The sequence below is a fragment of the Cuculus canorus genome, chromosome 2 (assembly GCF_017976375.1).
Source record: "Cuculus canorus isolate bCucCan1 chromosome 2, bCucCan1.pri, whole genome shotgun sequence".
NCBI classification, from domain to species: domain Eukaryota; kingdom Metazoa; phylum Chordata; class Aves; order Cuculiformes; family Cuculidae; genus Cuculus; species Cuculus canorus.
Window position 1 is genome coordinate 139,195,899 of NC_071402.1, and position 12,509 is coordinate 139,208,407.

The following is a 12,509-nucleotide window of genomic DNA, read 5'->3' on the forward strand; positions in this document are numbered from 1 at the left end:
CTTTCTGCTGTAAGTCATCATTGCCTGTTTGAAATAGTACTAGAGGGTAGTAATCTGTCTCTTTCACCAAGGAAGGTAGTTTTCTAGTAACATCCTTCACTGATAACCCCCGGTAAGCAGCAGACCTCCCTGTGGAGCAGGTCCGGTCTGCAGATGAGTCCCTCCGTCCCTTTTAGAAGGGAATTCCCTAAGATGATCACTCTCCTCTTCTTATTTACTGAGGATGTTTTTATGGTCATTGGAGGATGGCGCAGCCTAGGGAATGTTTCTAGGCTGTGGGAGCCATCTTCTTCATCCTTAGGGATGGGTTCCACCTGCAGTGCTTCATATTTATTCCTCAAGGGAACCTGGGGGTTTGTTGTCTCCGTGAGGGGAGCAGATTTCCTGTGCCGGGCAGGATCTTGCTGCCATTCCTTATCTCTTGTTCTCCCAACCTTACAGTTTGCAGGTGGGAATTGCTCAGCTGTACAAACTCCAGCAGCCTGCTGAGTTTGTGAGAGGGCGCTGCTCCATTTTAAAATTTTTATTTTAAAGTGAAACCAGTTGGACAAGTAACAGTGAAACTGACTATTTTCCTTACATATACGCCAGGTACAGTTTGGCTTTGAGGCAGCGTGAGATTTTCTGACTCCTCATAATGCTTCCCAGTAGGAGACAAAAAGGTGATTCAGTCTGCTTTTTCATGCCAGGGCATTTCTACCCAGGGAAGAGCATTAGGGTGCTTCTGGCCCCAGTCAATCATTTCACTCCTGGTTCACTGAGCAGTTTTCAGATGGCAGGTTCTTCATAGAATCATAGAATAGTTTAGTTTGGAAGGGACCTTAAAGATCATCTAGTTCCGCCCCCTCTGCCATGGGCAGGGACACCTCCCACTGGATCAGGCTGCCCATGGCCCCATCCAACCTGGCCTTGAACACCTCCAGGGATGGGGCAGCCACAGCTTCCCTGGGCAACCTGTTCCAGTGCCTCACCACTCTCACGGTGAAGAAATTCCTCCTTATGTCTAGTCTAAATCTGCCCCTCTCTGGTTTATACCCATTGCCCCTTGTCCTATCACTACAAACCTTGGTAAAAAGTCCCTCCCCAGCTTTCTTGTAGCCCCCTTCAGGTACTGGGGTGCAGTGTAGTGTTGCTCATGTATTTAACATGTAGATACATTTCTTGATAACTTCGGAGCTTTTGCCAGACTTCTCAAAATTCAAGGTAAGGCTGTTGAATTTCCCAGCCTTTATATGTCATCAAAACTTTCTAAGAGAAGGAGAGCAGTTTAAACTCGTCTTCACTTTATATTTCTCCGACGAAGACCCTCACAGAAGACACTGCATCAGGAGAAGGTGGTAAGGTGTTTACCTCTTGGAGCAGAGGAAAAAGTGAGAAGGCTCACTACTGCAACTCCAGCAGCTTCCTGAGATCCAGGTAAAGATTAAGCCCCGAGGTGCCTTTTATACCAGCCCCAGCCTCCTGCTTCAGCATGTGCCTTCTCACAGCGGCACTCGGAATCACCCCAGCCCCTCCTCACCCTCTGGTAGGTCCACTCCCTCCATCAGAGCTACTCCCACACATCAGCTAGTACTAGCCTCTCTCTCTCCCTCTACCCGTGTCTCGCAAGTCATCCTCCTTCACGCTTACCTCTTCAGACCACGATCTATCATATGGCTTTTATTTAATTTGAAATAGGCTGGAGGGTAGAACATCTTTGAGACTGTCTCAGCCACTTTTTTTCCTCATAAATTTCACTATATTCTATACTCTATATACTCACTGCTATATTTGCTCCTCTAGTAAGTTGAGGAAAGTAGTAATATTTTAAGAGGAAGGAAGTAAGGGCTGGAATGAAGTGAAACACAGGCTCACTAAGTTCAGCACTTAAGGCTGGCTTTATGAAGAACTGTGTGTTCATGAGGACTGGCAATGTTCCTGAGTGATGGCGCAGTGACAGGACACGTGCTGTGCAGATCTGAAATCCACTGTGGGAGGCATCCGTCGCTGTACACATGCCCAGATCTAATGCACCCTGCTGTTGTCTAATGAATCATCCCATCTTGTGAATCCAGCATGACAATCACTTTTCAAATGAACTTGGTGAACTGCATCTGCATGTATAAACAGTTTTGGATTAATCAAAATGACATTATTTGATGACTAACCAATGTCTAATTAAAACATCATTATCAATCTTGGTCATTCTCAGGAGAGACAAACCTAGTACATTTATGAGCAACACAGAGGCTAAGCTGTAGTAGGGCAGAGGGCCATCTCATGGTTCTGGTGTCGGCATGAAGGGAAGTCCCTGGGAGGGAGGCTTCATCTGTTCTGGCACCAACAGAACTGAGGTGAGGAAATTTTAATGTGCTCTGTAGCAAATATTCACCAAGGGAAAATCCAGTTGTTGAAATTAGAATGAAATGGAACAATATTCCATAAAATAAAATTTCATATTTTCCTTACTATAGTGTAAATGCAATAATATGTACTCAGTGGCAGTTTAGTTTACATATTGCTTCATAATATTTCATGTTTACTAAGTCCATTTCATGATGAAAAAAGATTTTTAATTTCTGAAGAAGTGGTGAAAAAAAATGCAGACACCACAGGCTGAAGGAGTTCATTGAATAAGACAGGAGCTTTGAACACGAAATCATAGATGTAACTGCAGGTGTCAGTGCCTTGAGGGAAATTAGACATACTTCCTTCCAAAACTCTAATATTCTGCCTGTGGATAAACCCTGTACTATGGCTAGCACTTCATAAACTTTATGTTAGCATATGTTTAAACTTCTGTAACAATAATCTGAGTAATGTTAGGGATAGTATAAATTTTTAGAAAATATATGCCTTTTTTACTCATATTATTGCTTAATTTCATATTTTTGGGGGAAACTCCGGTGAAACCTCTTTCCTTCTTTCAACTAAAACTCCCCTGTCACACGTTTGCCGTACTTCATTGTTGCAACCACCTAACCATTATGAATGTCAATTCATGATGGCATAGACTTACTGGCATGCTGATCATGAATACAGACTTTTATTTATAACGATGAATATTGCAATGTTGCTATACTACTACCCAGCAGAATAGTTGCCAAAAGAACAATTTAAAGATTTTTCAGGTATCCTCTTGAGAGTAATAGGAATGCCACAGTATTCCTGTTCCAGTGAGACAGGATCAAATCTGTAGATACGAAGTGTGGCCTGTGTTTTCACCCAAAATTAGATTATCTGAAGTAAAGCTGAAACAAATAAAGAAACCCCCAAATAACCCTCCTCTTTGCAAACAAAGCCAATCCAGACTCAGTACCTTACACTTACCTATTGATCACACAACCTGCTCAGAAGTTGCTTCATAAATACTATCTCCTACTGATTTATTTCTGTCCTAACGGACGATAATTCTTGAACGACCACTGACAGCTCATGTCCATGGCTATATTTTGAGTTAATAGTGACAATGGATATGAACACTGCTATTTTTGAATTAAACTGGATTTTTTTTTTGTGCTTGTACCATGATATGGCAAATAGAAAGGACTGACAAACCAGCTCTGTACCATTTATACTTTTAGCTTTCTCTATCATATCTCAACTTTTGCCTTTCATTTCTTAAAAAAACCTATTTCCTGATAAGAAAATCTTTTCATCCTTTATTAAACACTGTTTTACCTATGAACTGCCAAATTTGTGCTGCATCTCTTTTTAATCATGATAAATAACTGAGTGTACAGGCACCTGGATAAATGAGAAATGGCAGTCCAGAGCTTTGTAATTGCCTCCTGCGCAGTTAATAGTGCCATGGGTCCCACTGCTCTCATCTCACATAATTCTTTGCCATGCAGGGCACTGTAATTAAAATAAAATTCCCCCAGTTATCACTTAGGAGCTCTTTGTTACTACAGAGTGGGAGAGAAAACTGAATAGACTGTGAAGAGGAACCAATGCTTACTACAGCGGCATTTGCTTCCCGCCTCCTGGCTGGAGGGGATTTATAGCATGAATTTCATGTTTAAAATAATTCTGCTCTGGGAGTGAACTAAGGTACTTTACCTCCCAAATCAGTGGTGAGCTATTTTCTTCCTGTACAACAGATACTTGCCACAGCTTGCAGGCAGATGGTAGAGAAATGAAATGAATCCCACTTGCTTTATGATAGACAACTGAAAGGTAAAAAAAGTGATTAAAAAAAGTTGGTTTTGTTAAAAGTGTATATGGCTTCACGGTAAAGACTTGAGGTGCTGCCTTCGGAAAACCAAAATGGTTAGTTAGATTTTCTTTACTTAGCACAATGATGTAGGTACCCTGTTCCAGAATACAGACCCAGGCTCAAGTTAGGTAAGACTGGACATCTGAGGTGTTCATGGAAAGGTATGAGATCCAAATTACTCCTCTCTTTCTCTCCACTGACAGCAAAGGGAGATTAGGATGATTGTAGTGCTGTGTTAGGAGTTGTGTTGGTGGGCTGGACACATCTGGGTATTCATAGGGCAATATTTTTGTGGAACTTGACATAACTACAGAACAATGAATTGACTTCCTTGGCTGGGCTTTACTTTTTTTTCCTCCCCTCACCTGTGGGGAATTGTGAAACCAGTGCTGAACTGGATCTTATACATTCTTTGCTCACTTTTCCCATTAGCTATCTCATTTCTGTGTGTTTCCAGAAGTCAACAGGATGAACTTAAGACTTGTAAAGCAAGAGAAGAGATAAAAAAGTGCTCAAAGTTTTCATTACTCTTCTTTCTGCTGGCTCCTGTATGGAGATAAGGTGCTTGATTCAGCCTTAGCTATATTTTAAATCAGCTCTAGTGACTGTTAGTCAGCATTCATTGGTTTGTGTCTTGGCTCTTCTAGTTCATAGTGCTATAATTTTTCCTCAGCTTGATAGCTACATTTAGTTTGTCTGTCATTGAAAATCCTTAGAGAAAATTCAAGATTTCTGTCCATTTTCTGTGGTTTTCCACTTTTAATTCCTTTTGATCCCTGAAAGATTCTGGTTTAAATAAAGCTAAATTCTCTGACTCCTATATACTAATTAGAATGTATAGAACACTAAAGTTCTTGAAATTATCTTAATAAATAATGTTTTAGTCTGTCTGCTGTGGTTTAACTCCAATTGGCAGCTAAGCTCCACACAGGCTTTCACTCAGTCCCTTGCAGTGGCGTGGAGGAGAGAGTTAGTAGGGCAAGAGTGAGAAAACCTGTGATTAAGACAGTTAACTAAGTAAAGCAAAAAGCTGCACGCAAGGAATCTCTGCATTCCCAAGGAAGACAGATGCCATAGCTCCGAATGTCTCCCTTTCCTCCTCCTGTCCCCAGCTTTTATTGCTGAGCATGACATCACACAGTATGGGATACTAATGAATTGACTTCCTTGGCTTCCCTTTGGTCAGCTGGGGTCAGCTGTTCTGGCTGTGTCCCCTCCCAGCTTCTTGCGCACCCCCAACCCACTCACTGTTAGAGTGGCACGAGAAGCAGAAAAGGCCCTGATACTGTGCAAGCATTGCTCAGCAATAACTAAAACATCTCTGTGTTATCAACACTGTTTTGGTCACAAATCCAGAACATAGCACCACTGGAGCTGCTATGAAGAAAATTAACTACATCCCAGCCAAAACCACCACAGTGTCTAACTTTAATCAGCTCTTTAGAACAAGCTAGCTCTCCAAAATCATTCAATAGCATCAGAATAATGTATAAATACCTTAAGACAACTAATTAAATGCTGAAATGTTTATAGGCTTCCATTATGGGTAAGCCATTGCACCACCAAAAAAGCCATGCTCAATTGCATATAAACTACCTCATTGTTCATAGAATAAAAGTTTAAGGTCTGTATCAAGAGAGAAAGCATTTGCACCTTGATAAAGTCGATAAGCTAGGGAGAAGTCATCAGTATCTTCCACTGCAGAACTTCCAAACATTGCTGTGTTAATGCTGGAGGGCTTCATGACGCCCATGGTAGAAATGTTTGAGTAAAGGAATCTTTGGTATCTTTGGATTCTGTTTAAACCTGTTTAAACTAGGTGGATTTTCTTGATGGTTAGATAGAAAGTAGACCAGTCTATAACTACGTTCCTCCCTATTGTTAAGCAGAATAACTTTACTTCCCAGGCTATTCTCTAAAATGTATGTAACTTACAAAGTTTCTGGGTTTCAGATAAAAAATAATGTATATGCTAAACTGGTGGCTTGTCTAAGGAGAAATCTTTTCATTAAAAGAAAGTAAGTCTCAGCTGCATTCAACAAGTAGCCCTTAACATAATATGTCAATTCTAAGATGTGAACACCTTAACACTAAAGTCCTCTTATCTGTATTTTATATGAAACAGTCCCCACCCCACAATCCAATATCTAGATGTATTTCTGAAACATGATATAGTAGAATAGTACCACAGAAAAAACAAACTACAACTGATAAAGGCACATGACAGGATCTATGTAGGGACCCTAAGTGTTCTACAACCATGGATTCTTTGCCGCTTGTGTTGGTTTTGACCGGGATAGAGTTAAATTTCTTCATAGTAGCTGGTATGGGGCTATGAATTGGATTTATGCTGGAAACAATGTTGACACTACAGAGATGTTTTAGTTATTGCTGAGTGGTTCTTACACAGAGTCAAGGCCTTTTCTGCTAGTCACCCCACACCACCAGCCAGGAGGCTGGGTGTGTACATGAAGTTGGGAGGGGACACGGCTGGGACAGCTGACCCCAACTTACCAAATGGATATCCCACATCATATGACACCATGCTCAGTGATAAAACACGAGGGAAGGCTGGTGGGTAGTGCGCTGCTTGGGGACTGAATGGGCATCAGTCGGTTGATGGTGAGCAATTGTTTTCATTTGCATTACTCGTCTTTCTTGGGTTTTACTTATCTCTCTTTGTTAATTTCCAATTCATTACAATTTATGATTATTACAATAACAACAATAACAGTAATTCTAATTAACAAACTGTTTTCATCTCAACCCACCAGTTTTCTCACTTTTACCCTTTCAATCCTCTTCCCCATGGAGGGTAGAGTGAGCAAGTGGCTGTGTGGTGCTCAGTTGCAGACGGAGGTTAAACCATGGCACTGGAGACTCCTCTGTGATGACAGAAAGCAGAAACCTACAATTCTTTTACCTGGCCTGAGCATCTGAAAACTCTATTTACTGTGGCTCTTAACCATGCAGATGACACTCTATTGTAGCTGTAAGCAACAAGAAGTGCAAGGGCATGGACACCCCTTTATTTTCATAGAGCAGGTCAAGCATAAACTGATCTTCAAGCGCTAGAAATCGTGAATATATATATACTCCAAATAGCCACGTGTAACTATGAAGCAATTACAGTATATGCAAGGAAATATGGCATTCTCACCTTGCAGGAAAAGCAGAATGTTGAAATTCTAAGTGTTTTTTAAATTAAAAGCACAGCTATAAGATTACATTATTTGAATTTAAAGTGAATATTATATATTATATGAATGATATCCTTAAAGGACTTTTACTATGTAAAGGTTTTCTGGTGACAGATATTAAAGCCTTCATTGTTTTCCTTCCTGAAACATTTTATTATCTTTTGTTTTTAGAAATCAGAAACCTCAATTTTTGAATAACATTTCAGATAATCTGATTTGCATAAAAAGGAAATATTAACTTTGCCAATTTGTATTTCTTTCCTTGCTCTGTGTCTTGTTTATAAGCCTCTTAATATAGTATAGGTATTACTAATGATATACATTTTGCTTGTATGTTTACTATATATGACCATGCAAACATTAGAAACGTATAGAAAACTACTGAATGCCATCTGAGAGATACCCGTTCATACATGAAACACCAAAACCCATATTGGATGCAAACGTGAAAGAACAGATAATAATCCAGTTGTTTTGCTTCAATACAAACAAAATAAGCATATTATTTTTTGGGCCTTGATAAGATTTCATTTAGACTGAACTTTCCATCTTCCTGTTGACTATCAAGGGCCACTGTGACTTCAGGATTTCAGGGTATTTTCCAGGAACAGCCACCAGTTGCAAGTACTGGATGTACCAGAAGCAAAGAGTGTCTGACCTGTTTCAAAGGAATTTAGGCCTTTCTGTTCCAAATGTAAATGGCAGCTGGCTTGCTACCCACAGAGAGAGATGAAAACATATGTCTATCTAGGGCATGTATCCTGTCATTAGTTATTTAGCAGATTGGACTTCTTGTAACTATTTGCTTACAAATCACTGTAGCCTGAGACTTTGCTTTATCCTTTTGTCTCAAAAGAAATAATATCTTTCCCTTGGACTAAATCTAATCAGAATATATGATTCACAATTTTGCACAATGATTCCCCAAAGCCATGTTGGATCCAGACATAAATGTTGAGGAGTACGCTTCAGGTAAGACACGGAGGCTTAATGAATAAGCTCATCCAGACCTGGGCTGCTCTAGGCAGGGGGTGTGTGTATAGATATATACCTATATACCTTTTCCATAGTAGAGATTTCCAGCATGCCAAAGCAACTTCACACTCTGCAGCATTTGCAAACTATCACAGATTATGCAAGTGTAAATCAAGAAGTAACATGTGATGCCAGCGAAGTGCTACCACTGTTAAACACTAATGGAGTATGTGTTTAACACTCAAAATGGCCTTGAAGCATCAATATCTCCAGTATGTGCCAGTATCTCATTGTCTCATGAGAATGATAAAAAGGCAGTTTTCAGATCAGGAAGGAAGCTAATTTGGTGAGGCACAGATCCCAAGAAAGGTTAGAATACTTGTCTTGGAAGTAGCTGTTCTGATGCCTCATTTTGGTCAAAGGGGACCTCTGGAAATTAGCTAGTATGCCCCCCTTCCCAAAGCAGGGCTAACTTGACATTTACATTAGGTTCCAAAGCTTGTCCAGTTCAGTTTTGAGAATCTCCAAGAATGGCCTAAGGCAGTTTCTTTTGTCACTTCAGAGCATAGCTCATTCCTGGTACAGCCACTGACTGCCAAACAGGTATAACTATTCATCTACTTTTATTTTTCTCCCTGTTTGTGTGACAAACACACCCATTTAAGTGCAGCCGCCTTTGGTATTTGCATAATCTGGATTTAAGACTTCTGTGGCAGTTATACATACTTATATTACACTGAACTTCACACACTCTCTCCTTTCTCTGTTTATCTTGGTCCAATAGAATATTATGAATTCCCAAACTTTCAGTGACAGTTTTACAAATAACAATAGTTAAACCAGCTGCAATATTCTCCATCTTCTGACTTGTTCCTTTTACCACTAGATGCTTTTCTGGGCTTCCAGGTGCTGCTAACTGATAGTAAAATAAATATGTAAACAAATATTAAGGTAACAGGAAAGAATGCCTGAATCTTTAGAAGGCAAGAGTGCTAGAATATGGAAGACTTCTTAATTTCTGAATTTTACTATGATTATTTGAGTTAGCTATAATCCCTTTGTGCAAGCACTCACTTTGTTGTTTTAGCTGCTCAGCATAAAGGCCATTGCAAATAGGTAGCAAATAATAAATATCTGTCCTATACTGCAGCAACAGATGAAGTTTCCTAGGGAAGAATTGACCAACAGAATGATACAGAACATTGCTGATTACGGCTTAAATACTTCTCAACTCTTGTCCCCAGGGCCAGGCTGTTCCTGACCTTTACATGTGTCTGCAGATGTCAAGAGAAATTATGATGCACTTCCTTTTAACTGCCTGTACGTAGTCCACAGGAGGGCCGAGCACAGCTCAAGTGTCTGGCTGGATCCGATATTAACAGGAGTTTCATCACTGACTTCAAGGGAGTTTGGTCTTAATCTCCATTTTTCCTTCTCTTCTAATAACATTGCCAAAGTACCTTCTTGCTCTGCCCAGTCTCCTTCTGTACTAATCTTACACTGATGTTTCCCTAGATGTACTCTCCTTCCAGTAAGAAAGCTTTGGAAGGTTTTCAGTACACATGTATTGATAGCACAGGAGGAGTGCATGACAGTACTGCAAGACCTGCTGTACAAGATGTTTCATACACATGGTAGGTTTGCTGCTTCGCTAATTCATGTGTGCTGCATCACAATGCTCAGCAAGTCCCATATGTTGCAAAAGACTCTGTAAAACAGCAGTAGGACTGATGTTTTCCACCTATTTGGGACCCTTCAGAGTGTATATTGATAACAGCCTCTAAGCAATAACATGCTACTCCCCACAAAGAAAAAAGCACAACAGGAAGGTCTCCTGCACAGCACAAAGCCATAGAAACCTCAAGGCAGATTGGGCTCTAAAGGCACCTCTTCAGAAAGATTAATTCCATGTCGGTACTTCTGCTTGTAATAACCCAGCTAGCAGGTGGGTTTTGTTTTTTCTCACATTCTGGTTCATGAGCAAGATTTCAATCCTGTTAACAGCAGGTACTGGGAGAGGGAGAGGGAGAGGAAGGAAGCCATCCGGTTGAATTTCATTCATTTGAGCACAGAAAACGCCTCGTTAGCGTTTTTAAGCCCGTGAGACCCTTTTTGCTCTTCCATTCCCCCCTCCCAGCTCAAGCCGCGCTCTGCTGGCACACGGGGCGGCAGCGAGGGGCGCGCATCCCAAACCCCAGTTTGCCGAAAGTAGGGCTCTGCTGCTTCTGCAGCCCTCGCTGTCGGAAGGAACACGGTGGTTCGAGCAGGGTGTTTGTCGGAGACTTGGGTTCAGCCCGGAGAGCGAGGAGGAGGATGTCCTGCGTCCCGGGAGCCGGTTTGGACATCTGTCTTGGAAAACGAACCGCTGACCCACATGCGGCGCTGACAGGGTCGCACAGAGGGTGTATAAAAAGCCACCACCCTCCCCTCAGCTATCACCGCGTTATCACCTGCGTGTGCCTGAAAGGAGGCTCTTCCCTCCGCCGGAGGGGGGGGTGGGAATCAGCTTAGGAAAGCAAAGTTTGAAGAGCGAATTCCTGTTATTTCCAAACGCCCCATGTGACAGGATATTTCCTTATCATTTGGAGCGCAGGCTTTCCCCGGTGCACCAGCCCGGCACAAGCGCCCGGCCATGGCTCCGGCCCCTCTCCTGCTTCTCCTGGTGCTTCTCCCCCAGGTTTTTCCGCTGCTGGGTGAGTGCGGGGCTGTGCGGGGCCGGGGAGGGGCCGGGGCGAAGGAGCAGGTGCAGGAGCCCGCGGTGCTGCAGGATGGGAGCCTGAGCCCACTGCCCCCCAGCTGCCCCGCACCCCGAGGGGCCCCACGAGGTGTCCTTAAGGGCAGTCAAAGAACTTAAAGCTGCCTAGAGGAGAAGGACCTGGGGGTGTTGGTTGACAGTGACTGAACATGAGCCAGCAGTGTGCCCAGGTGGCCAAGAAGGCCAATGGCATCGTGGCTTGTATCAGAAACGGTGTGACCAGCAGGTCCAGGGAGGTTATTCTGCCCCTGCACTTGGCACTGGTGAGACTGCACCTTGAGTACTGTGTTCAGTTCTGGGCCCCTCACCACAAGAAGGATGTTGAGGCTCTGGAGTGTGTCCAGAGAAGAGCAACAAAGCTGGTGAGGGGGCTGGAGAACAAGTCTTATGAAGAGCAGCTGAGAAAGCTGGGGTTGTTTAGCCTGGAGAAGAGGAGGCTGAGGGGAGACCTTATTGCTCTCTACAACTACCTGAAAGGAGGTTGCAGAGAGGAGGGTGCTGGCCTCTTCTCCCGAGTGACAGGGGACAGGACAAGGGTGACCTCAAGCTCCACCAGGGGAGGTTCAGACTTGATATCAGAAAAGTTTTTTTTTCACAGAAGGGGTCATTGGGCACTGGCAGAGGCTGCCCAGGGAGGTGGTTGAGTCCCCATCCCTGGAGGTATTTAAAAGACGGGTAGATGAGGTGCTCAGGGACATGGTTTAGTGGCAGATAGGAATGGTTGGACTCAATGATCCAGGTCTTTTCCAACCTAGTGGTTCTATGTTTCTATGAAATGGGGCTGTTGCCAGTGGTGCCTCCGTTTCCCCCACTACTTCAAGAGCACAGTCTCTGATTGATTGAACACCATCACCCAACTTTCCCTCAGAAACCTCCTTGCTGCCGAGGTCTGCTGAAGGGCTCGGTGTGGGGCCTCTGCTTCCCTCCAGTCCTCTGGTCTTGGATGGGTCTGGAGACCTGTTTTGGCAAATGGCTTTCGTAGGGGGTGTAGCTGAGGTGCTGCACGGAACAGAGGTGTGCAAACAGATGAAAGTTGCATTTCTTGGTGAAACCTGCAGCTTGCACCCTCTTGCTCTGAGAACTACTGTGATTTCCAGCATGCTGCTATTGAGAACTACTGTGATTTCTGCTATTTTTCAGAGAAAGTCTTGCATCTGCCCTTCCCATGAGTGTCTCACTATCCTTGGCTCTCCAGTTTGAGGTGTACTGAAGCACAACTTAATAACACTGCGTTGTAAACTTTCTTGCTTTGTGTAATTAGCAGCAATCATTGTAGGCTACCTGGTAAGAAAGAGTTGGCGTGGAGAAGATGGTCATCCTAACTGCTTGCTGCCTTGTTGCTCCCCCATCTCTCACTCCTAGCTTTTGGTGTGCTGTTCTG

General features: G+C 42.9%; 1 protein-coding gene across 2 annotated transcripts in view; it reads left to right on the top strand.

Moving 5' to 3' along the window:
* Positions 1-10,826: 10,826 nt before the first annotated feature.
* Positions 10,827-12,509, top strand: part of LOC104057663 (macrophage mannose receptor 1) — a 53,295-nt gene continuing 51,612 nt past the window's right edge. The window contains exon 1 of one of the 2 annotated variants that reach the window (XM_054059437.1): positions 10,827-11,066. In XM_054059437.1, the coding sequence (XP_053915412.1) occupies positions 11,006-11,066 (61 nt within the window). In that variant the 5' untranslated portion in view covers positions 10,827-11,005. The remainder of the gene's footprint in view (positions 11,067-12,509) is intronic. The other variant, XM_054059438.1, reaches the window with a different exon arrangement.